The 25,630-nt window shown below is 35.3% G+C and overlaps 1 protein-coding gene across 2 annotated transcripts; it reads left to right on the top strand.

Moving 5' to 3' along the window:
• The first annotated feature begins 9,326 nt into the window (after window positions 1-9,326).
• LOC306992279 (uncharacterized protein) lies at window positions 9,327-25,131 on the top strand. Of its 2 annotated transcripts, XR_013796251.1 has the most exons (14): window positions 9,327-9,571; window positions 11,766-12,632; window positions 13,843-14,023; window positions 14,107-14,246; window positions 15,020-15,267; window positions 16,409-16,711; window positions 17,899-18,169; window positions 19,152-19,335; window positions 19,435-19,574; window positions 21,284-21,358; window positions 21,441-21,587; window positions 21,852-21,948; window positions 23,287-23,872; window positions 23,989-25,130. XR_013796251.1 is itself a non-coding variant. In XM_079600967.1 (13 exons), the coding sequence occupies exons 2-13, from the start codon at window positions 11,819-11,821 to the stop codon at window positions 23,348-23,350; spliced, it is 2,664 nt and encodes an 887-aa protein (XP_079457093.1). In that variant the 5' UTR covers window positions 9,327-9,571; window positions 11,766-11,818; the 3' UTR covers window positions 23,351-25,131. The 2 variants fall into 2 exon arrangements, 1 of the variants encoding a protein (XP_079457093.1); XM_079600967.1 differs by having other exon boundaries at window positions 23,287-25,131.
• The last annotated feature ends 499 nt before the right edge of the window (window positions 25,132-25,630 follow it).

Raw genomic sequence — 25,630 nt, 5'->3', positions numbered from 1 at the left:
CCAGGATATAAATGTTTTATTTTTATTTTTTTTGGAGCTTAAAATTATTAAATTATTTCTTTAAAGAAAGACAGATGTGTTTATAATGACATGAGGATGAGTAAATGATGACAGACTTTTCATTTTTGCGTAAACTACTCCTTAAAATGACATTTGTCAAATAAATTCATCTGTACATTCTACTTTATTTAATCTCCCAGGAGCATCAGAGATTATTTATCATAATTTTTTTCCCAAACAGAATATAAATAGAGGATATAATATGTTAAGAACTCCCAAAGGGGAATATCTGTAAAGTCTAATCTTTTTGCAATCGAATATCAAGTCAAATTTAACTTTTAAACAACGTGCATTAGCATTTAGATTTGTGTGAACAGAACTTTTGTGCAGGTATGTCAATAAAATTTAATAAAATTAAATCAACACTGTTTAGTTTGAATTGCTTCTGAAATGATCAAGTTGAAAAGTAGCAATGGCACCTGACATACCCTTATTTCCTCTGCTCTACTTTGTTATTTCTCTCCCTCTCAGAAGTAAAATAGAACAGAGTCTTCCCATGAGCCTTCTGGGTCAGACATGATTTATTACCGGAGCTGGTATCTGAATGATGGATAGAGCAGTAAAGCATGGCAGGATGCCCAGAAGAGGAACAGGTGAACAGGTAAAGCGCAGAAAAGCTGTTACGGCGCTCTGGCTGCATCCTGATAAATTTGCACTAGCTGCAAGAATTATAATCAAGTCATATAGATTTTTTAATAAGGTCCCCTACATGTGTTTATGTGTCCCAAAGCATCATGGTGATGAAACTGCAGTCATGTTTGACTCCTAGTTTCCACGGTAACGACAGCCCATGCTGCACCTGACCTACATATGTTTCGTATGAACTCAAATACTGAAGACCATCTGCTTACAGGACTGAACACACGGTCACACACACACACACACATGTTCAATACCAAACAGTCTCACACTCTCTTCTACTTCTGACTAAATATAGACACGACAAACACATTAAATTTAGCGGTCTGTCCAGACATGTGCCAATTCTGGCACAAAAGCACTTCTTTGTGTGTTTTACACAAAGAGAACAACTGTTCAGTTTTATTACATTACAATGACATTGAGACTATAAAGACTATTATAAAGACTAGCTTTTGTAAATATATATTGTTTCTTTTTAATATATTTTAAAGTTAGCTTTTTTTAATTTAATATTAATGTATTTTAGGTAAACTTTTTAAAATAAGGTTTATATTAGGTATTATTTAAAATTAATGTAATTTTAATGATAGCTTTTATAGTTTTTTTTATATTAATGTATTTTTCAGTTAGATTAATATATTCTAGGTTCGCTTTTAATATGACTATATTTTAAGTTAGCTTTTCTTTTTAATATTACTATAATTTGCATGCGTAGGATTAGCTTATCTATAACTTGTCTTTTCATTTAGGATTATCTTTTAATTTAGCTTTTTGAATCAATTTAATGTTTTATCTGATCTGTGAAGCTGCATTTGAGGTATGAAAGGTGCTATACGGCTAAATAAATTATTATTACAAGATTACACAGCGCTCTACAATACATGTTGCTGATTGGTCAATTGCTATATGTAGCGGTCAAATATCAGCCATAGTTTGAAGTGATATACTGTATAAGGGTTAATGTCTTGGCGCTATGAAGAACAGCTCAGACTTACGTATGCTCAGGTTATCTCCATCGTCCTGTATGCATGTGAATCGTGGACACTGATGGCTGAGCTTGAGAAAAAAAATTCAGGCCTTGGAAATGCGATGCTTTCAAAAGATTCTGGGGATCAGCCCATGTGACCAACGAGAAAGTGCGCAGCACCATTAGGCATCATGCTGGGCTCTATGAAGAACTCCTGGCAACAGTCAAAAGTAGGAAATTGCAGTGGTATAGAGCAAAGACATAAAAAATACACAAACTGGTGTGCACATCCCAAACACCCAGATTGGGCTCAGGTGCAGGACAACTAAGTAACATAAACGAAAAAAGAAGCGTGAAGTCCGCACACTTTTTTTTTTTTTTTTTTAGCAATATAGATTGTTATATTTTTTATATTGCTATTATTATTCTTTTTTTGTTGTTGTTGTAACATGATGTGTATCATTTGTCATATTTTTGTGTGTGGGCCCAATTGACCGTTCGCAAAGACCCGCCCCCCTTAGTTACTGTTGCTATGCCAGACAAGCTACGTCGCTCTCATGCCACACCATGTTCTCACGCAGTGAAAAATACATCGCGAAACAGAGAGGAGACTGACAACACACCGACAGACCAGGTTACTTTTCGGTTAAAAAAAATTAACGTTTTGTGGCTCTTTAATGTGTCTGACAGATCGCTGTAGAGCCTCAGTTAAAGCCGCTCGTGAACCGATCATCTCTTCCTTCTAGTTCATTTATAGCATCAAATAAACATGAATGAACATCAGAAGGAATGTTGTTTTAACCGCGGAAAGGCGTCAGTACACTCCGCTTCTCAAGTTCAAATCCTCCCATGTTAATCTACTAACTCTCCTGACTGCTTTGTCGGACAAAATGGCGGATGGCGAAATATGATTGGTCAGATCACCTGTCAATCAAGCTCCTGCGAAGGGTAAATTAAAGTGATTACCAGTTTCTATTTAAAGTTGACTTTACTCTACATTGGTATTGTGCCTGATGAAGACCTGAGGGTCGAAACGTTGTGCTATTAATAAATTAATTTGGAGCAGCTATTTTCAGTGTGCGGTAGTTTTCGATAGAGTATAGACATGTCACCAGATCCTCTGGGATGGCCAAACCCATTCTCCAGGGCACGGTTGAAGGTACAAGAGGGAGACCAATGAAAAAGTATGCCGACAATATCAAAGTCCTGGCCAAGAACCGGCTGAAATGTAAAGCTGTCTCTAAATGTGCATCTGCTGTGGTGTCCTGACAATACAATGCATCACGGGAACCGGCGATGGCGTATTTTTCAATGATTTCTTTTTTTACGAAAAGCAAGCGAGATCTCAACCATTTCACATGCATGCATGAACTGTCTGCGATACAACTACAGCTGGCTGATTTGCAGAGTGTTTCATGTGTGCATTCTGTTATGTGTTACACTTCGATGATTCAAACATCGTGTCTGCCAGAGTGAGTCAACGTCTCATTCACAAATAAATGAACAGATGCTTGCATACACACGCTGAGGAGTGAGCCAAACACATCCTGAAATACCCCGACGCCTCAAAGCCTCGCCGTTCAACATGACAACATGACAAGCAACACTTTCTTTTAATCAGCCTGTCAAACACCCCAGGTTTCCTGAGCTCACCTGCAGATTCCTTATGGAGGAACAATACTGAGGACTGGAGGAGAGAGAGAGATCTTATTTCCAGCCTATTTCCTCAAAGATAGATCAACAGCACCATAAGGGTCCAGATGTCCCGCCATCAGGTCTGAAACTGCCATCCCAAGCCACTCGGGAACAAGAACAAGTGCTGGAGGTAAAGAGAAGAACAAACATTAGAGTTAAATGGAGCTCAAACTCATTGTGATATGATCTGTAATCCCAGAAAGATGACAGGACAATGAGATGATTTAACACATAAAGCAGAAAAACTGGGCCACCTTTATTCCCTCTCCTCTACAAGTGTACATGACTTCTGAAATCATCTCATTATCATCAGTGAGCGATGCTGCTTTTTGTTTTTCTTATCGTTGTTTTATATTTTTGCCTAGTTTTGCACCAGCATGCATCATTATCAACAATTATGCTGAAAACACCTCAATTTTTGGCCTACTTTATCATCCATGCAAAATGCTATACTGTGAATAAGTTAATATGTAATAGAATACAATAGAGTGAATTCAAGAATAGATTACATTTGTTTGTAATCTTGAAATCAAACAGATAACAACGACACATTTTTCCACATTGTAAATGGTGACAAGTTTAAGAAGTGTATCATAGTTTGTTCTCTTTTATATGCAATAGAAAAAAATAACTATATTCTAAGAACATTTCTCTAACGTTCCCATTAAAATGTTATTTCTGAATTTTCTCTGAACTTTCTAAACTTCTAGTTTTTTAAATGTTGCAAAAAAATAAAAAGATTATTGGTTATATAATCGTTAAGGAAACATTACATTTAATTATCCTGCAAACATTTTGAGTGTTACTTTTGAATGTTCTCTGATTTTAAAAATGTTAAAGCTACAATATGTAATTGTTTTCGCTGCTAGGGGTCGCTAACCTCTTACAATAACAAAGGCGAAGGTTGATGACGCAGTGACGAGCTGAATGCTGGGACTTGCTGTCAAGCTGATGGATCTAATAATGATAATGGATGAGTGAAAACATTCATGTTTTTTAACATTACAGTGGTGTGAAGCAGGTCGCGATTGCTAATAATAGACAGATATCCAAGTTTGTCTCTCGGCATCTCAAAAACACCACGCTAATATTGAGCCTCATTTTAGTTCTCCATTTTTGTCCCAAAGTCTGCTTGCCATGGTCCATAATGTTTGAACGAAATAAGAACAGCGTGCCGCTAAACGTTATGCACTACGCAAATGTCCACGTCTGTCGCCATGGTTACGTCATGCTATGGCAGTATGAGTGGAAACCGAGGATAGCGCGGATATTGCGTCATTGACAGGCGAAATTTTTTTCCGGGACGGGATGTTATTTAAAATTGGAATTTCTCTGAAATAACAAATCTTTGGAGACTTTTGGGATATTGTAAGTACACAACTGCAGGAAATATATCACACTGTGCAAGTGATTTTTGGATATTTTATTACTAAATTCTTACATATTGTACCTTTAAACAAACTACCAACTAAAATGTTTCAGAAGAAAGAACAAGACATGTATGTTTTATTGTTTTTTTGTTATAACTGAAGCACTTTGGGCAACAACATTGCTATTAAATGTGCTATATAAATAAATAAAAGTTGAAGTTGAAGAACGTTGTATAAACAATGCATATTGCATAAATAAGGTTTTTGTGCTAATTGTTTGAGAACATTAACTTTCAACAAACATTCTATTAATGTAACTGGAAGTGAACTTTGTTCATAACTTTGACAGAACCTTGTCAGAACATTTAGAGAACGTTCCCTGTACTGCAAAAAAAAAAATATATATATAGTTTATAATAATATGCATCACAAAAAAACAAAGATTAGATTTCATTTGTTTAACAAAAGATGAATAGATTCAACAGCTCTACTCAACTTTACAATAAGAGTTTGAGTGGCAGTGATAATCACAGCTCACATGATGTGACATATCACATATTCTCTCAAAGACCTTAAAACCCTCAGCGTAAAACACTCTAGCACCAAACACATGGGCTGTGTTTACTGGTGTCAGTGTGTAGGCTGGTTTGGGTGTGATGCGTCTGCCAAAAACAGCTTTTGGCAGCTTCTGTAGAACAAGAAGAACCAGCAAGAGTGCAGGAATTATACATAGAACAAGCAAGTGATACAGATCAAGTATGTGCAGACTGTCCAGAGAGACGTCTCGCCTATATAGCGCATCCGATTCAATCATCAGCTCATTAGCAGAGACTGTGATCCGGAGAGGATGTGTTAAATAAGACACCAAAAATGTGCCGTGGGAGTGTTACCGAACTACTAGCACTATTTCCGCAACATGTAGAGCATGAATACCTGATTGACCCACTACATTTGCCAAAGTGTGCTGGCTACTCCAATGACCTTTTATCAGAAATCCTCCCGTTTTTCATTTCCAGTGTGATGAACGAACTGGAAGTAATATCGATACATAATTTTTATACACAATTAGACATACAAAATAACCCAATCCACTCAGGTCATATGCATACTGCATTTCACATACTATTTTTTAGTATACAATACAGTATAGTGCACAGTATTATATACTATGTTATGTTTTGTCAAGGTTTTACAATTTTGGGGGATTGATTTTGTATTACCATTGTGTGATGTTTTGTAGGATGTATATTGAGGTTTTTTTGTAGTAATTTGGATTGCTGTTTGTATTGTTATGTGATGGACAATGTGTCGTATATTTTCCTTTTGTGGGGAGATTTTATTGTATGTAATGTGATTTGGTACTTTCCTGCCCAGAGACTGCAGATGAAATTTAGCTTTGTAGCTAATTCTGGGAACGTTTCTTACTGTCCTTTGTCCCTGTCAAATAAAATATATAAATAAAAAAATAACAAATTCATTAAGGCGAGACACCATCGGGTTTTTTTTTCACTGGTCAATTTTGAGATTTTGGGCTATTTGTCTTCAATAACATGTCTTCTTTCAGACTTGTGGTGAAAAAAAGTCCAAAATACACATTTAGGTCTTTATTTTACTACACTTTGCGTCTGCAATATACTAGGATGCCATTCCACACATAGCTTGAAAGGTTAAAATGGCAGCTGTAGAAGTAGACGATTGTGCTGTGTCCCATTTGTCTGACGCATACGTCATTGAGGTTGCCTCATTTCAGTAAAGTAACTATTACATCCCAAAGTCATAAAGGACTATTACAACTATTTACGCTTTACAAGGAACAACGTTTAATTTCATAATGGTTAGTTTTCTGAAATGAGACATCCTTGATGACGTATGCGGCCGATAGATGCGAGGATGTAGCCTTTGAAATGAGAAACAGCCATTGAAGATTAAAGTCCGTCTGTGGTGAAAATCAAGCTTTTAATGTTGTTTATATGTCTATCTGGTGTATTTAAAACGATTTAAAGACAAACCATGTGCAAATTCATAAGTCAACACCATTGCTGAGTATTTTCTCAAAATAAACGGCAGTGAACCAAAGACAAGGTTTGAAATCGCTGGTGTTTCTGACGTCACAAACTACCTTGTAACCAATCAGGTCAACGTGTGATCGGCAACGAGAATTGCATATTCGTGGAACAGCGTATACTAAATAGAGGCAAGGGTGTAGAGTTACATTCAAGCTATTTTGAGGCGTGAAGTATTTTTTCAAGGAAAAAACTTAAATATGTTATTCTGGTGATCAAAGACGAGTTTCAAAGGATAAAATAATTGACTACAGGAGGACTTTAAGTCAAGCACATTGCATTATGATGTACAGTATTCCACATGTAGCGTCTTACTGGGGTTCTAAATGGAACCCTGTGGTTCTTGAATCAATTTTAAAGAACTCTTTATGCCTAAAAAGTTCTATATAAGGGGGGATGTCATAAATGATTGCACAATACTTTCATGTTTAATGGTTTTTTTACATTTTTGTCTAGTAATAAAGTGTTAATGAGCCGTTTAATTCATAACATTTTAATCCATAAAATGATCCCATGATGGGAACCCCTACAAGGTTCTATGAAGCGCCTGACAGGTTCCATATAGAAACTGTTCTTCAAAGAGTGAGCTTTGTAGTGTGTACTACAAATATGTAAATGTAGTAAGTCATTTTGGGTATTCCATGCATAGAAAATTCAGTATACATACTATACTGTGGACAGCATACATACTATATACTTCTGCAGTAGTAAGAACAGTATGGTGGTGCGCTATTTTGAACACAGCCCAAGAAAACCTAGGCTACACCTAATATTGTGGAGACAGCAGCCTCTGGTGTTGCAAGTGAGAATTTATCGGTCTAGATTTTTTTGTATTTGAACCATAGACTGTAAAAAAGATTAGAACGTTTAATCGGGATCAGAATCATCTGGATTTGGGAAATCCCATGTTCTGCATATCAGATGATCCATCTTACTTTTGTGCCTGCTTTTCAAAGCAAAATTGGATTGGATCACCATGATCGAGATGCACCCTTTTTCAGAATGTATCCAGACAGTTGATGGCACCCATTGACTTTCATAGGGAAAAAAATACTATGGAAGTCAATGGGTGCCGTCAACTGTCTGGTTACCAACATTCTTTAAAATATCTTCTTTTGTGTTCGACAGAAGAAAAAAGAAACTCATACAGGTTTGGAACAACTTGAAGGTGAGTATGTAATGACAAAATTTTCATTTTTGAGAGAACCCCTTTTTTTAAAAATGGGTAAGGACTGAAAAATTCAGGGAACACTTACCATTCCGGAAGTGCACTGTATGCACAGATAATGCACATCTTTTTCTTATCATGGAAAAACAGCCGCAAAGGAATTCTGGGGAGAAGAATATATTGATTTAAGTATTCTATCAAGTGTCTGTATGATAAGGTCAACAAAAATACTGATTACCTATCATGCCTAGACGTGAAGAATCTGATGAAGGAAATTACAGGAGCCACATTATGACCTTTAAAACATATAACGTTAACTTGAAGTAAGAATAGCATGACAAAATTGCACCTTGATTGGAAATGACGCACGTATCCACCTTTTTCCTACGCCCCATGACGCTTTGCGCGGAGTGTGTGGCTTAAAAAGCTGGATAATTAAAAATATTCTGTTAAATATTATTATTTTTTAAAGCAAATAAATGTTTTACCTACATTGTCTTTGTTTTCTTCACATATTCATATCACGTATTCCATATTTCACCTCAGGGTCTTCACTGACGACACCGTTATACTCAAACACTCTTCATAAAACTTTATTGGCGGCAAAATTGTTGGTGAAGTTGGAAATGACGTCACTGCTGTTGAAAAGTCGTAATTTGTGGTAAAAAAAAATGGTTTAAAATAATTTTCACACAATACTTATTGAATTCATTGCACTCGTTGTATAGTTTTTGAAAAATATATATTTTTAAATATTTTAATACTAAACATCTGGGGTCTGGGACAATCAAAAATATAGCAAAAATAAATGATAATAAAGTCATGAAAGTTCCCAATACTTTTTTAATGTGACCTTACACATGGCAAAATTGTTGGTCACGTTGTAAATTACGTCACAATTGTTGTGTAAAATGGTTTAAAATAATTTTGACACAATAGGCTACTTATTGAATTTATTACACTCGCTGTGTATAATAATTTTGTTACATTTTTAATGATGCATTTAATATTTTATCAATTTAATACTAAAAAAACGGGGCCTGTGACAATCAAAACAGTATTATATAGGCCTATGCTACATTAAAGAAATATTACGAGAAAATAAATTATGAAGACTTAAAATCAAGAATCAGGAGCTGACAAGCACACTTGGCAAGAAAAAAATTAATACAACAGTACAAAAGAGTGTTTTCTCTCTTACATTGTTGGATTTTTTCATGCCAAGTGTGCTTGTGCCATCACCATCATCTTTTAAAAAATAAATTAGACTTGGTTATATATTTTACCTAAGCAATTAGCCTACATTGTTTTTTTAAGTGTAACTTAAATGTCAAAACAGTTTTGGGGTAACTTAATTGCAGAACTCGGGAAATGATGCATCCACTGTGAAGCAATAAGTGTGTTGGAAAAGCCTTGTTGCACACACAAAGGACAGAGGCATCTTTCTGGGAGCCAGGATTTATGTCTCCGGGAATGTGCGTGAATTCATCCAGATTTACCGCCCACACTCGCGTGGAAGACACCGACCAGATCAAATCGGTTCCCCCACACAGCAAAAGTTACTGAAACTTCACAAAACCCGTTCAATCGGGCATCGGGTGTCACGGTAAGCAACTTTACTCCATTAAACCACACGATGCGGGTCTTCTCGCTCAAGTCTTTGTCGAGTTAAACAGATTAAATCTTCTGGGATTTTAACTTCGCTCCGTTGCGAAATCGTTGTCATTGTGATGGCGAAGCAGCTTAACATTTAAGTACGTTAAATTCATTGTGTTTATTTCTCCGCAATAAACAAAATAGTCTGTGTAGATGTTGTGAAGTTAGATAGGCTACTTCTAACTTAATGTTGTGAAAAGTTAGGTAGGCTACTTCTACTTGGATACTTTTGTCTTCTTCACTGGAGTGTGCAAAAAGTTACTGTATCTATCGTTATTGTGTTCTGTAAACAATCTTTTGAATATATTGTATACGACATGATTGTGCTGTAGGCTGTGTTTTGAATGGCATATGTACTGCATGCTGTGACGGTACACAGTCTTAAAGGGATAGTTCACAAAATGAAAAGTCTGTCATTAATTACTCACCCTCATGTTGTTCCAAACCCATAAGACGTTCGTTCATCTTCAGAACACATGAAAATATTTTTGATGAGAGATTTCTGTCACTCCATTGACAACTACGCAACTACCACTTTGATGCTTTAAAAAGTTCATAAAGAGATCGTAAAACTACGAGAATGAACCTCATTGGTTCTCGCACGTCAAGCGAACATGTTTGAGCTTCCGTTTACCACAACTGATGTGTGAATTAATGAATATTTATATGTGAATAAAAACCTAAATTAAAGGTAGGGTAGGTCAGAATTGTCTAAAAAAAACTTTTATTCAAATTTGTTTAAACTGTCTTTATATACCAATGCATAATTAAAATGCAAGTACTCTGAAATAGAGAGTATAAAAAACCGAGTGGCTCTAGTGTATTTAATCTTCAATAAACACAGCTCATTAATTCCATTCACTCCCACCTAAAAACGGGTGCGCGACTGCGCGCACATGGGCAGAGCCAGTAATAGCTGCGGTAGTCATGGCGACGGAGAGTGACAGTCGCGCAAGCCAATCCTGTGATTCGTCCCGAATGGAAATAATGAGCTGTGTTTAATGAAGATTAAACGGTCTAGAGTCACTCGATTTTTATACTCTTTTTATCAGAGTACTTACATTTTAATTATGCATTGATATATATAGAAAGTTTAATCAAATTTGGTAAAAAGTTTTTATATAAATCCTACCTACCCTACCTTTAAATCTGTTCATCATATAAAGCGATCAAGTCTCTTCAGAAAATGTGGACTAAACACCTCAATTAATATTAGTTTCACGATCTCTTTATGAACTTTTTAAAGCATCAAAGTGGTAGTTGCGTAGCTGTCAATGGAGGGACAGAAATCTCTCAGATTTCATCAAAAAGATCTTCATTTGTTTTCCAATATTTCCATAACCAAGGATTAAAAAGTGGGTGTACACTGTTGCACTCTATAGTTTTTCGAAAAGTTTTTCTTTTATTTGTTTCCCCTTTCTAGTCCGAATGGCCCTTTACAGAGTTTCTCGAATGTTTATTGTCATTTACTGCTTGCATACTATTTCATAAACCGTAAAAAGTGTACATAGTGTAAATTCACTGTTGGTGATTATTAAAAAAAATTCTGAAAAGTTTCTGCCTGGTAGGCATTTATTAGACAGGAGCCAGATTTGCTGATTATTGGAGTCTGTGGTCAGCTGATGACTCAGATAGATGCTGTTGTGCAAGTGTGTGTCTGTGTGTGTGTGTGTGTGTGTGTGTTTAGATGGCAGAGTTCACACTAAACTAACGTTCAAGAACCACACTTACTTAGCTACTAGGAACATGCTGTACTTAACAGGTTAACCCCCCCCCCCCCCCCCCCCAAACTGTTGTCGTTTATAACTTGCAACAAGTCTGTTCCTCACGCAACACTATAGTACGACTTCAGAAGACCTGTGATGTTGTTTCATGGGTTTGAGTGGAATGAATGTTCTTTGTTATGATCTCTTGTGTCAGTGGCAAATTAATGCGGAGAATTTAATATCTTTTTGAATAGACCTTGGAATTGTTTTCACGTGTTTGGGTGTTTTAAAGCCTTCTAGTTCATCGGTTGTCCTTGAATTTGCCAATATCGCAACTGTTGGGGAAGCAATGTGTCCAGATTGAATGGAAACGAAACTTAAGATGGTGCGAAAGTGATTGCACGCATCTGGAATGAAACTTCTGTTTTCTTTCCACAGGTCCACTTGCTTATTACTGTGATCTGCTGAGAGTTTCTATCAGGGCAGCAGCCATGCGTGTGGAGCTGAGTTTGGGTTTTTTAGTGTTAATGTGCCTTTTTAAAGAAACGACCCAATGTTTAATAATCAGCGAGGTGAACTGTGACAATCCCAGATTGGACACTCAGGAATTTGTGGAGCTCTACAATGATGGCACGAATCCCACTTCTCTGAATGGATACACGCTGGTGTTCTACAACGGCAATGGAGACTCGGCCTACCGGGTCATCGATCTGAGCGGACAGCACACGGATCAGAGAGGCTTCTTCTTAGTTGGCTCTGCTGAACTGACTCCCCGCCCCGCCATCTCTCTGCCGCCCAACTCCGTTCAGAACGGGCCCGACGCCATCGCACTCTACGGCCCCAACTGGGACCCGGTTTCTGAAGGGGGACACGTTTCAGGAGTGGGGTTGTTGGACGCAGTGGTGTACACTTCTCGTAAATCCACAGAAGGCGCCGATGGCCTCGCGTCAGTTCTGACTCCCGGTTCGGTCCCGTTCCTGGAGGACGAGGCGGCTCTGGAGGGGGACGAGTCCATTCAGCGCTGCTGGCAGTCGGAAAACCTCTGGACGTTTTACACTGGCCCCCCCACCCCTATGTGGGTCAATCATTGTCCACCGCCGACCCCTGTGAGTGTTTGGATCAACGAAGTCGACCTCGGCGGGCCGGACCGACGGGATCTGGTGGAACTCAATCTTGGCATGGCAAACAGGACGTTTGCTTTGGTGCTGTATGATTTCACCACTGACCTTATTAGCTCGAGTGTGCAGATCTTCGCAGAAGAGGCTGCGATCTTCACCGTGCCTGTGGATACTGCGGCTTTGGCAGGTAAAGTTAATTGGATACTTAAAGGGATAGTTCACCCAAAAATGAAAATTCTGTCATTTACTCACCCACCCTCAAGTTATTTCAACCCTGTATGAGTTTCTTTCTTCTGTTGAACACAAAATAAGATATTTTGAAGAATGTTGGTGACCAGACAGTTGATGGACCCCATTGACTTCCATAGTAGGAAAAAAAGATACTATGGAAGTCAATGGGGTCCATCAACTGTCTGGTCACCAACATTCTTCAAAATATCTTCTTTTGTGTTCAACAGAAGAAAGAAACTCATACAGGGTTGAAACAACTTGAGGGTGAGTAAATGATGAAAGAATTTTCATTTTTGGGTGAACTATCCCTTTAAATTATTTAAAACACTATTCCAAACCAGTGTAATTTAGTATTATTTATACACCATTATAGTATTTGGAATTACATTTTCAGTTTTCTTTTAAATTTTTAGTAATTTTATTTGTCTTTTTAAATTTTTTTTGCTTTAATTTATTAACATTTAATTGAATTATTACATTTTTTTATTTTATTCATTTTATTAAATTTTTTGTACTTGAGTTTTATTTTAGCCGAGGCAACAATTCTACGTTATAAGTTTTATCTAATACTATATTTTATTTTATTTTATTTTATTTCAACTTTATTTCATTTAAATAAATTTTTTTTTTTTTAGTTAACAATACCATTTCAAACAATTTAGTGTTGTTTATTGTCTCCAATGTTGTTGGGTAAATCTTAGTAATGTCCAGATCACATATCACCTCTGATTCAAATTTTTTATTTTTTTATTATGAAATTTTGCATAAAGGGAATGAAACGAATTTGTAAGACAATTTTTAAAAAAAATTGGAGGATGTGTTTTGCATTATTTTCATGACAAATATTCTCTTCTAAATTCTCGTAATCTGATGGGAAAAAAACAGTATTACTGATATAATTATATTTTTTTATTAAGCAGAACAACTGTACATAATAAATGTACTTTACATTTCAAACAATAATTATTATTATTTAAAAAAAATTCAGTATAGTAGTATGCTGCTGAGTGTTTAGATTTTCAATGTCATGAAAATAAGGCCATAATGAAAAATATCATAGTGGTCTTTAATATATCTTTAATCAAAAAATTATTTACTTTTTATTTTATTTTAATTTAGTGATGCAACTAAATACATTTTTATGTAATATTTATGTGATATTTCAGAGCCACGAAGTGCAGCATTTGCGTTGTATGACGGCCCGTCGACAGACTTCCCTAAGGACGGCCCCCTCAGCCACAAACAGCCAATCGATGCCTTTGTTTACGGTGACTCTGCGCACATGCCCAGTGAGAGCCTCACAGAGACACTCATACCCGGGAGAAAACCCTTCATTCTCACAGAAAGGTGATCAGCACATGCCATACAATGCGTTATCGTGGCATTTGTGTGTTTTATAATACGTGTTTATCCCTGTTTGTATGCTGCAGTTTTCACACAGCAGGTGTTCGCGCCAGTCGATGTGGTGTTACCGAATGGACCCGAGATCCGGGACTGTTTGTTACGAGGCCCCGGAGTCCCAATAAACCCAATGACTGCGTTTGGTTTCAGTCCTGCCCGCTTAACATGAGTAGGTCTTGATTTCATGTTGCGAAACAGAACCATATTTACAACTATCTTTCTCTTCCATGTTAAGGACACATTTTTAGGGTTCAATTTAAAACACTTTATTTGTCTCCGAGGGGCAATTAATGAGGCCACGTAGAGTCATAAAAGCATCATACATTAAATAAATAACACGATTTGCACGGAATACATGTTAATTATAATCTGCTACAAGTGAATACCTAAAAAACAAGTCCATACCATGTATAAGAATAAATAAATGTGACCCTGGATCACAAAACCAGTCACATGACGCACGGGTATATTTGTGGCAATAGCCAACTATACATTGTATGGGTCAAAATTATAGATTTTTCTTTTATGCCAAAAATCATTAGGATATTAAGTAAAGATCATGTTCCATGAAGATATTTAGTAAATTTCCTACCGTAAATATATAAAACATGTATTTTTGTAAGTGAATGCAGCACAATCGTGAACATAAATGCACAACTTTAAAGGAGATTTTCTCAATGTTTAGATTTTTTTGCACCTTCAGATTCCAGATTTTCAAATAGTCATATCTCGGCCAAATATTGTCATAATCTAACAAACCACACATCAATTGAAAGCTTATTTATTCAGCTTTCATGTGATGTATAAATCTCAATTTCAAAAAAATGACCCATGTGACTGTTTTTGTGGTCCAGGGTCACAAATATAAATGGGTTCCCCATTATGCTTACCAAAGAACTGTGTCCTGTCATGTTTTTAAGTGCTGCCTTGTTGTTTCTTCAGCCTATTCTACGGTGGCAGGACGGAGCTATCCCTCGATTCATAGCGATACTGATTTCCTGCTTAACGAGATCAACACTAACACACCAGGAGGAGCCGAGGACGAGGAGTTTATAGAGTTGTGGCATCCGTCTGGCTTCCGTATGTCGCTGGATTTCATCTGGCTGGTGATGATCAATGGACAGAATGCAGAGGTGTACTATGAGCTGGAGCTGAATGGATATTTCACAGATGATGATGGATACTTCCTGGTGAGCAGCTGCACACTTGAACACTTGCAAAACAAGCGCAAATAAGTCATGTATGAATTCCATTTAGTAGTATGTGTCCGCTATAACATAACAGGCAATTATTTACACTACCACTCAAAAGTTTTTTTTAAAGGGGTCCTATTATGCTTTTTTTTACATTTTCAACTTACTTTAGTGGGTAATGTTGCTGTTTGTACATGAAAAAGGTCTGCAAAGTTATAGAGAGCCTAAGTCCCTCCCCTTCCGGTGGACCATGGGACCTTATTTCGGAAAAATATTGTATGGTAGTCAATGGTGAGAGCTGAACACGTCACAATATTCCTCATTTAAATAATTTCTGCCCAAGGCATATGCAAATAAAGGGGCGGAGCTTGGTTGAGTTAGTTAATTAGTTTGTTGAAACTCATGGTTATGGTAAGGGGCGGGACATTCCCCAAACATGCTCCAAACAGTTGACCAATCACAAGGCCCTGCTCCAGCCGACCAATCAGAGCACAGTGTGCTTTTGAGCAGAAGGGGCTCCAGAGAGACAGGGACTAAACAGAGCGTTACTGACGGACTGGGAAGAGAGGAGTCGCAACAGTGGAGAATATGGGAAAAATAGTGTTGTTGTTTTTTACAGAGCCCAAAAAAAACAAAAGACATTGATAAAGGCATAATTGTCCCCTTTAAAGTTTTGAAAGAAGTCTCTTCGGCCCAGCATGACTGCTTTTATTTGATCAAAAATACTGTAATATTGTGAAATATTATTACAGTTTAAAGTATCTTTTTTCTATTTGAATATATTATAAAGTGTAATTTATTCCTGTGATCAAAGCTGAATTTTCAGCATCATTACTCCAGTCTTCAGTGTCACATGATCCTTCAGAAATCAGTATAATATGATGATTTGCTGCTCAAGAAACATTATTTATTATTATTATCAGTGATGAAAACAGTTGTGCTGCTTCATATTTTTGTGTAAACATGGATACATTTTTTCAGGATTCTTTGTTGAATAGAAAGTCCAAAAGATTTATTTGAAATGAAGTATTTTGTAATATTATAAATGTCTTTACTGTCAGTTTTGATGCATTTACTGCATCCTTGAAACAAACATAAAGTGACCGCTTTTAAAATCTTTCTGAATCTGTTCTTCCAGATTGGCAGTGCTAAGGTCGGGCCTGACATTAGGATCCCATCGAACATTATTCAGAATGGACCAGACGCTGTAGTGTTGTATCGCAGCAAGTCTCCGCCCTCTCAGGAGAGTCCGTATATTCCCAGAAGCGGTTTGCTGGATGCAGTGGTTTACCGCACTCGCGGATCTGATAAAAGGCTTTCAGAGATAACGCAAGCGCTGACACCCAGACAGACGCCTCTACTGGAGGACATCAGCACGCTACCCGGCGACGAGACCCTCTCTCGATGTGGGACCGAGAGACTCAAGCTCCATGCTTTCAGGGTGAGATCTTCTGTTTCTGTTCATGCCGAATCCTCATAGAAACTTTCTTGATCTCATTTGTACCATGTGCAAAGTGTTTAGTAGAATTTAATCCTCTGAGGTGTTGCATTTTTTATTTTATTTTATTTCACTTTACTTTTGACTTTTATTTTTATTTCACTTCTTTTACTTTATTTTATTTTATTTCACTTTACTTTTACTTTATTTTATTTCACTTTACTTTTACTTTATTTTATTTCACTTTACTTTTACTTTATTTTATTTTTATTTCACTTTACTTTTTACTTTACTTTTTACTTTACTTTATTTTATTTCACTTTACTTTTACTTTATTTTATTTCACTTTACTTTTACTTTATTTTATTTCACTTTACTTTTTACTTTATTTGACTTTATTTTATTTCACTTTACTTTTACTTTATTTTATTTCACTTTACTTTTACTTTACTTTTTTTATTTCACTTTACTTTTTACTTTTTTACTTTACTTTTTACTTTACTTTTACTTTATTTTATTTCACTTTACGTTTTACTTTATTTTATTTTTATTTCACTTTACACTTTACTTTTTTTTACACTTTCCTTTTTACTTTATTTTATTTCACTTTACTGTACTTTTACTTTATTTTACTTTTTTTTTTACTGTATTTTACTTTTATCTTATTTATGATATTTTATTTAAAAAATCTGTATATTACTTTCAAACCGTATACAGTGAAATGTTTTTCAAACATTATTACCACAATCAAAATGGATTTGATTGATTTTTTTAAATTGTAATTACATTACAAATTACATTCGTTTACAGAAATGTTGAAGCAAAACAAATATTGGGGCACAATGAAGAGCAAGACAATTGCCAGGAAAAGATACAATTAATAATACATTGTTCCCTTTTTTTTACAAATCTGGCAGTTTAATCATATAATAAATCAAGTTGAAATGTTTGAATTCACAGGCGATAGAGGATGAGTGCATTGCAGTTTGTAAACTATGTACAAATGTAGTAGGTCGTCTAGGCACTGAATGCATGCATAGCATTTGCTCGCTGTGCACACTATAAACTATGAAGAGATGCAAGTGGCCTATCAGGATTTATTCTGCGATAATGACACTGCTTTCTTAGGATTTTATGTGCTGGACTCATCAAATGCCATATATTAACCTTCCTCCATCATGTGTCCACAGGTCGCTTCTCCCACTCCAAGGAAGCAGAATGACTGTCCCACGAAACCCACTATACCTACACCTCCTGAGGGTCTCCTCATCAATGAATTCAACGTATCAAACTGCACAGTATACCAATGTATATTTGTGGAGCTGATAGGCCCACCGTTGACTCCATTGAATGGACTTGTTTTAGTATTTTTTGGGGAAGACGCTAAAGAATGGAGTGTCCCGCTCACTGGCAGCACAGGGGCAGACGGGCTCTATCTCATCGGGAATGTCTCTAACGCAGGTGGGTCTGTTGGTGCGGAAATTGCACAGCTTGAAGTGCATGTTTTGGTAAAAAAAAAAAAAAAGTAGACCGATGTGTGCAAAAATAAAGCCGAAAATCATTTTAACTTTCGTCTCTGAAACGCATTTTCTCCATTGACATTTCTGAGAATTCTTCATTAAAGATTGAATAACAGCTCTGAGATGAATCACTATATCATCTGAGGAAAATCTGAGAAATAGGTGTAGTTTACATTATTTTATTTGGGAATAAACATTACAATTATGTAAAATCATTGATTGGTAGTATGAAACGATATAAACACAATTTCAGTTTATTGTTAAATATTTAAGTATGTGGGGAATGTAATGAGACCAGCTCATTTACATATGCAGGATTCTGGGAAAAGTCATTTTAATCCTGTTTTCATTTTCAAAGTAATTTTATCATTTATTTTTTATCTTTAAGTATTTGTTTTGTATTTTTTTTTGCCTTTAATGTGTGTTATGTTTGCAATGGGATACTTGTGTGCTACTGTGTTATTCTTTACTGCACTGTAAAAACATATTTTCATGATTTGTAATCACAACTTTTTATCTTTTGTCAAATCAACTTCGATAACTAATGTGTGAAGATAACAGACTATTTTGAGTTTCTATTTATTAAACAATTCTTCATTGTATTAACTCAAATTTGTAATTACGACGAACTCAAGATTTTAAGGCAACAAGGTAACTTGCTTTTTTAAGTTAAACCAACTTTTATTTTTTACAGTGTGTGAATTTGACTAATAAACATGTTTTTTTTTGTTTTTTTGTTTTTTAATTGAAGCATATATAGTCACCCTCAAATAAAATACACTAAAAGTTAAAGAAACGTTCAAAGATACACGTTTAATGGAGAAAATGTTACTTCAGACTGATGTTCTCTATAGACAAACCAGTGATTTTGATTAAACGGAGTCAAATTGATTTGTTTACTCATAATCTTTATGTTTTTGCAGATCAGGGTTTGCCAGCGATGGATCAATTGAAATTTGGTGCAGTGCTGTTGAGTTTTGAGCCGTCAGGATCAGGTGTTTATGGGAAAAACTCGCGCAGTTTGGACTGGCTAGTTTTATCCGATGACCCAAAGTTACAAAGAATTCTCCAGCACAACACAACACGCGTGGAGCACATAATGTTCGAGTATGTTTGGGAGCTGCTTTTGTATTTGAATCCAGTGTGTTATTGGAACCAGCGTTTTTGTACACGGTTTTCATGCTCTGTGTGTTTTTGTGCGATTAGTTCTTTCTCTCGATGTGAGTCGGACGGGTCCGTTCTCTGGGTCACATCCCAGGAGACTCCAGGCCTCCAGAACCTCTGCCCGAGTCCGGCCTTCCTCAGCTCCATGAATGTGTGCCTGCAGAGAAAATCAGGAACAGGAAGTAAGTGTTTTTAAAGGGATGGTTCACCCAAAAAAATTTACATTGGCATTTACAGTTTTTTTTGTGTAACACAACATTATTTTAGAAAAAAAAAATTTTGCACAGCGGAAAATGATAGCATACGGGTTTAAAATGATGTGACCCTGGACCCCAAAACCAGTCACATGACGCACAGGTATATTTGTGGCAATATCCAACAATACATTGTATGGGTCAAAATTATCGATTTTTCTTTTATGCCAAAAATCATTAGGATATTAAGTAAAGATCATGTTCTATGAAGATATTTAGTATTTCCTACCGTAAATATATAAAACATGCATTTTTGTGAGTGAATGCAGCACAATCGTGAACATAAATGCACAACTTTAAAGGAGATTTTCTCAATGTTTCGATTTTTTTGCACCCTCATATTCCAGATTTTCTAATAGTTGTATCTCGCACAAATATTGTCATATCCTAACTAACCATACGTCAATAGAAAGCTTATTTATTCAGCTTTCAGATGTTGTATAAATCTCAATAAAAAATTTTTTTTTACTCATGTGACTGGTTTTGTGGTCCAGGGTCAAATATGAAATATGAGTAAATAATGACAAAATTCATGCAGCAACTAATTTCCATTTTGTAATCCAATGCAATGCAATCTACCAGAAGCGCAAGTTAAAAAGAATGTGGCTTGGCAAACACTATGTTCGAATAATGCATATATTAGATCAATCTACAAAATCTGCCTGTCTCTGTACATCTGTTAAAATACTAAAAAAACATTCGGTTTCTGTTGAAAACCCAGAATGCATAACACTTATTTTTTATAACAACAGTGTTGGACTCAAATTAACACACACAAAAAATGGGAAAGGTTAAAATTAATTTCTCTCATGCCGGCCAGTAGCATCTATCTGTTATTTTGGTTAGTGATGCTCTAAAATATCAGTTCAGTTGTTGCATAACACTCATCGAGAACATTTGAAGAATTACTGTGTGTGTGTGTCAAAAAACCCACAAAACATGCACACACATGTTGAACACAGCCAGACAATTAAAACTGCTGGAATGATGGTAGAGTTTACATCAGGTTGTCAGTCTTTTTTTCACTTGGTAGGAAGTCAAAGTGTTCCCACTGTCCTCAGAAGAACTGGAAACATTTCAAATGTTGATTTCTAGTCCAAATTAATACATCAAGTCACATATTAATGGAAATAGTCAGCATACACGTTCAAATGTTGTTGAAATTAATATTTCTATTTAGCAAGGATGCATTAAATTGATCAAAAGTGACATTATAATGTTACAAAATATTTCCATTTCAAATAAATGCTGTTCTTTTGAACTTTTATACACATTAAATATCCTGAAAAAGTTAATAGATAATAGTAGATGTTAATAAAAAATGTTTCTCGAGCAGCAAATCATCATATTATGCTGATTTCTGAAGGATCATGTGACTCTGAAGACTGGAGTAATGATGCTGAAAATTCAGCTTTGATCACAGGAATAAATTACATTTCAAATTAGGCCTATATTAAAATAGAAAACAGCTATTTTAAATTGTAATAATATTTCACATGTTTTTACTGTAATTACTTTACTAATGTCTGCTCTTTTCAGTAGGCACTTAATGTGAGATGCATCTAAAATGTCCTCTTGTAAATAAAATCAGTATTTCTTGAGAGCTGTTCCCTGAGTTCTCCATCCGTCTCTCTCAGATTGTGACCGGGAGGAATTGGCTGATTTGTTAGACTGGTTGTGTAACTGTGGGATCACAAGCTTGCATGTTAAAGGTAAGACACCGTAAAACACACATGTTAAATGTATCTGAATTGACCCGCTACTGACGGTTATTTCCTGTCTTTACCCTGTTAGGTGTGAATGTGTCCTGTGAGGCGGATATACTGGACGCAAGGGGGCATGTACTCGCTGTTTCTGACCAACAGAGGGAGCAAATCACTGACACACTGAACAACAACGAGATCACATGTTCACCTGCAAAGGAGCGACTGGTTCACGAAGGTACACACACACACACACACACACACACACACACACACACACACACACACACACACACACACACACACACACACACACACACACGCGCGTGTTAATGCCAGATAACTGCTAGAGTTTGCTCTTGTGGAAGTCCAGGGTTTATACTGGCCTAAAGAAGTAACTGTGTGTGTGTGTGTGTGTGTGTGTGTGTGTGTGTGTGTGTGTGTGTGTGTGTGTGTGTGTGTGTGTGTGTGTGTGTGTGTGTGTGTGTATTTGTATGTCCAGCGGGGCCACCGGTCGCACTGCAGGTTGGGCTTGTACTCGCAGCGCTTCTGCTGTTCGCACTGGGTGCTGCGGTGTTTGTGTACTTGTACAAAAAAAGGTGAGAACAGATCTCTCTCTCTCTCTCTCTCTCTCTGTGTGTGTGTGTGTGTGTGTGTGTGTGTGTGTGTGTGTGTGTGTGTGTGTGTGTGTGTGTGTGTGTGTGTGGCATTAAGGTCCTATTAAGAGCATTTGCATTAAGGTCCTATTAAAATCAGCTTCAGCTTTTTATCAATACTAAATATTTTTTATTTGTGCCAAATATAATTTAATTAATATCAATATACTGTTTAAAGCTTTTCAAAATGTATATAAATATGAATTCAGTGAATTAATTGGTAGAAATAAAAAGTGATATTTAAATATATTTAAAACATTGACCAACTTTTTAAATAAAAGTAGTTTTTATTATTATGTATAATGTAATCATATATAATGGTTCAAATGTAGTATTATGGACCAATTAAAACTATATGCCAATTCAAATAATATCAAAATAAAGTTTATATGTTGTTCAAATTTGTTTTAATTTTCAAGTATTAAATGTTTTTTATTTATGGCAATAAATTAATTTAATAAATTGAATTAATATCACTATGCTGTTTAAAACTTTTTCATTTATTACTTGGTATAAATATATAGTATTTAATATTTTAAATGTAAAAAATTGGGCTACATTTAAATAAAAAATAATAATTTAAATATATATATAAGTCAGTAGTAGTTCAACTTTTTTATTTTCAAGTATTCATATTTTTTTATTCATATCAATTAATACATTTAATTAATATCAAATTACAGTTTAAAAGCAGTTCAACTTTTTCTATTTTATTTTTAAATATTAAATGTTATGAATGCAAACGAATACATTAATATCAGTATACAGTTTAAAAGTAGTATGACTTTAATTTTTAAATATTAAATATATTTTATTTATACTGATTAATGCATTGAATTAATATGTATTAACTTTTCATTTAACTTAATTTTTTATTTTATTTTTTATTAAAATGAATTGACTTATTCACTTAACACACATTACATACTGAAAAAAACTATACTTTGAAAAACATTTTACACTTGGTATATAGCCAGCCATAGTTATTTAGATAATTAACACAGTAAAGCCACAACATTATTTGAAGTACCTCGGAGTACCATGGTAAATACTGTGGTACACTGAATATGATAATCATTTTGTACCATAATACAGCATATCAAAGTACCATCTCTTTTGTAAGTATAAATTCATAATTAATTTAGTTTTTGTTGTGTGATTGGCCCATTTGTATGAATGTGCCCTTGCTCACCTTCAGCATTTGAAAAAATGTATATATATATATATATTTGTATTCAACAAACATGTTTCAACTCATGATGTGCGCTGATCTTTTCGCAGGCGTCCCGCTAACTACCTCTCCATGCAGTTGAGCGAACAGGTCGAGACGCCACTCGAACTCTAGTGTGTGTGCATGTGAGTGTTTGCGTGTGTTTTTTATAAAGATGAATGTGTTTTTACTGTAGATGAATGCAGGCTCACAGTTTTATCAAATTCTCACAGGTTTTGATTGTGCAATGTTGATATTCTCAAGATTTTATCAAAGTGTCAGAATGTTTAATTTCTTCATTGTTTTTATCAAATGCTCCAAAAAAACACATTATTTTATTGAATTCTGGTGTATTTTTGATTTGTATTGTGACTTTGAAGTACATGCTCATCGGTTGGTAAAAAAACAATTGTTGTTTGACAGAAATTAGCGTGATACAAAATGTCATGCATCATTAGGTCATACAAGGTACAAAATCATATTAACTTATTAAGTTTAAAAAATGCACAATCATAATTTTTCCACATTAAAACATGTTTTAAAGCTATAAAGATCATGGCTGCATCCGAAATCGCATACTTCTCCCCTACAGATGAAACTCGAAAAATGTGAATATCGTGCTAAAAGTTCATTTATTTCAGTAATTCAACTTAAAAGGTGAAACTAATATATTATATAGACTCATTACATGCAAAGTGAGATATTTCAAGCCTTTATTTGTTATAATTTTGATTATGGCTTACAGTTTATGAAAACCCCAAATTCAATATTAGAATATTGTGAAAAGGTTTCATAAGCTGTGTAAGCCATCATCATCAAAATTATAACAAATAAAGGCTTGAAATATCTCACTTTGCATGTAATGAGTCTATATAATATATTAGTTTCACCTTTTAAGTTGAATATAGTATATATAGTCGACGAAAAACATTGTATGTCTGAATTCACAGTACTCATAAAAGAGAAGGCAAAAAAACCCGATGACCGACTTCTTGCGTCGAGATTCTGGAATGTGTGTACGATGGACACTTTACTATCCCATGATGCCACGGGAGAGGATTTATGAATGCCAGTGACAATATGGCAAATGTAGCATGGATTACATTCATACTATATAGTACGTACTTATTTTGCACTTGCGAGGTCGTACTTATTCCAAAAAAAAAAGATAAGTACGTACTTATCTTATAAGTAGGACTAAGTAAGTCTGCATATGGATTTGGCATCAGTGTTTGCCAGCGCTATCTGTGGCTGCAGGTTTCAGTACGTGCCTCCTTCACGAGTCTTCCTCCAAATGTTGTGTTTGTATCATGTGTTTCATGGTGTTTATGTGTCTGCAAAGCGTTATCAGTTGTTCTCAGGGTCATCAGATCAGTGTTTGAGTGCATTTGACCACAGAAACATTACAGTGTGTCGCTTACAGTAAGACGGAGCAAAAACTGTCCAGCTTGTTACTTACAGTACACACTGTTCTCAGTTCATTTTCATTCTCATTAGTTATACTGATCTTGCCTGGTAATTCGATATTAGACTGTTCTGTCACTTAAATCTCATTCTAGGACTGGCAGTGCTCATGACATTGAATTTTAAGGCCCCTAGACAGAGCAGAAAACACACATGCAGGAAATTAAGGGTCGCAATGAGAAAGTATAATGATTACATTACATGCATACATTGATTATTAAGTGTAGAGTTGCAATGTGTTCCTTTTTGTTCATTTCAAAGGTCTTTTTTTTGCAGTTTGCTGTTTTCTCAAAACTAAAAAACAATTTGCCAATCTTACATTTTCACTGGTTCCTTGTAGATTCTTTTTATGTAATTGATTATTGATTTTTGATGATCAGACATGTACATTTGTAAGAGGAAAGTGTCTTTTTTTCAAAAAGGACCATCACAATAAATGTGTTTTTTTGTTAACATTGGCTGTGCATGAAGTCATTTTCTCTTGTAAATGAGTACACTACCGTTCAAAAGTTTGGGCTCTGTAACATTTGTTAATTTTTATTAGCTGCATTTATTTGATCAAAAATACAATGTCACATGATCCTTCAGAAATCATAGTAACATGCTGATTTTGTGCTCAATTATTATCAATGGTTCTTATTTTTATCAATGTTGAAAACGGTCGTGCTGCTTCATATTTTTGTGAAAACCATGTTACATTTTTTTTTACGATCAATCAGTTCCAAAAATATATACAAAACTTGTACTAATTTAAAGAAAACATGTTAACAAGAATTTGGAGATAAGTGATTTACAAGAAATGTTTAAAAGAACTGGTAATTTTTAACCAAATGTGTTATAGGTGTGTATATTTATATACTATATATATATATACAGTATGTGAATATATATACACATCACACTCATTCGTCTCTTTTCTCTTCCTGTTCTTTCATCAGCACTTCCTGTCCT

This window comes from Phoxinus phoxinus, assembly GCF_949152265.1.
Source record: "Phoxinus phoxinus genome assembly, chromosome: 24".
Lineage (NCBI taxonomy): Eukaryota > Metazoa > Chordata > Actinopteri > Cypriniformes > Leuciscidae > Phoxinus > Phoxinus phoxinus.
This window is presented reverse-complemented; position numbering and strand designations above follow the sequence as displayed.

Bases quoted from the DNA above. Each gene is read 5' to 3' on its own strand.
- LOC306992279 (XM_079600967.1), top strand. From the start codon at position 11,819: ATGCGTGTGGAGCTGAGTTTGGGTTTTTTAGTGTTAATGTGCCTTTTT. The intron at 14,247-15,019 runs GTAGGTCTTGAT...TTGTTTCTTCAG, and splicing joins GTCCTGCCCGCTTAACATGA to CCTATTCTACGGTGGCAGGA. The intron at 19,336-19,434 runs GTATGTTTGGGA...TTGTGCGATTAG, and splicing joins GTGGAGCACATAATGTTCGA to TTCTTTCTCTCGATGTGAGT.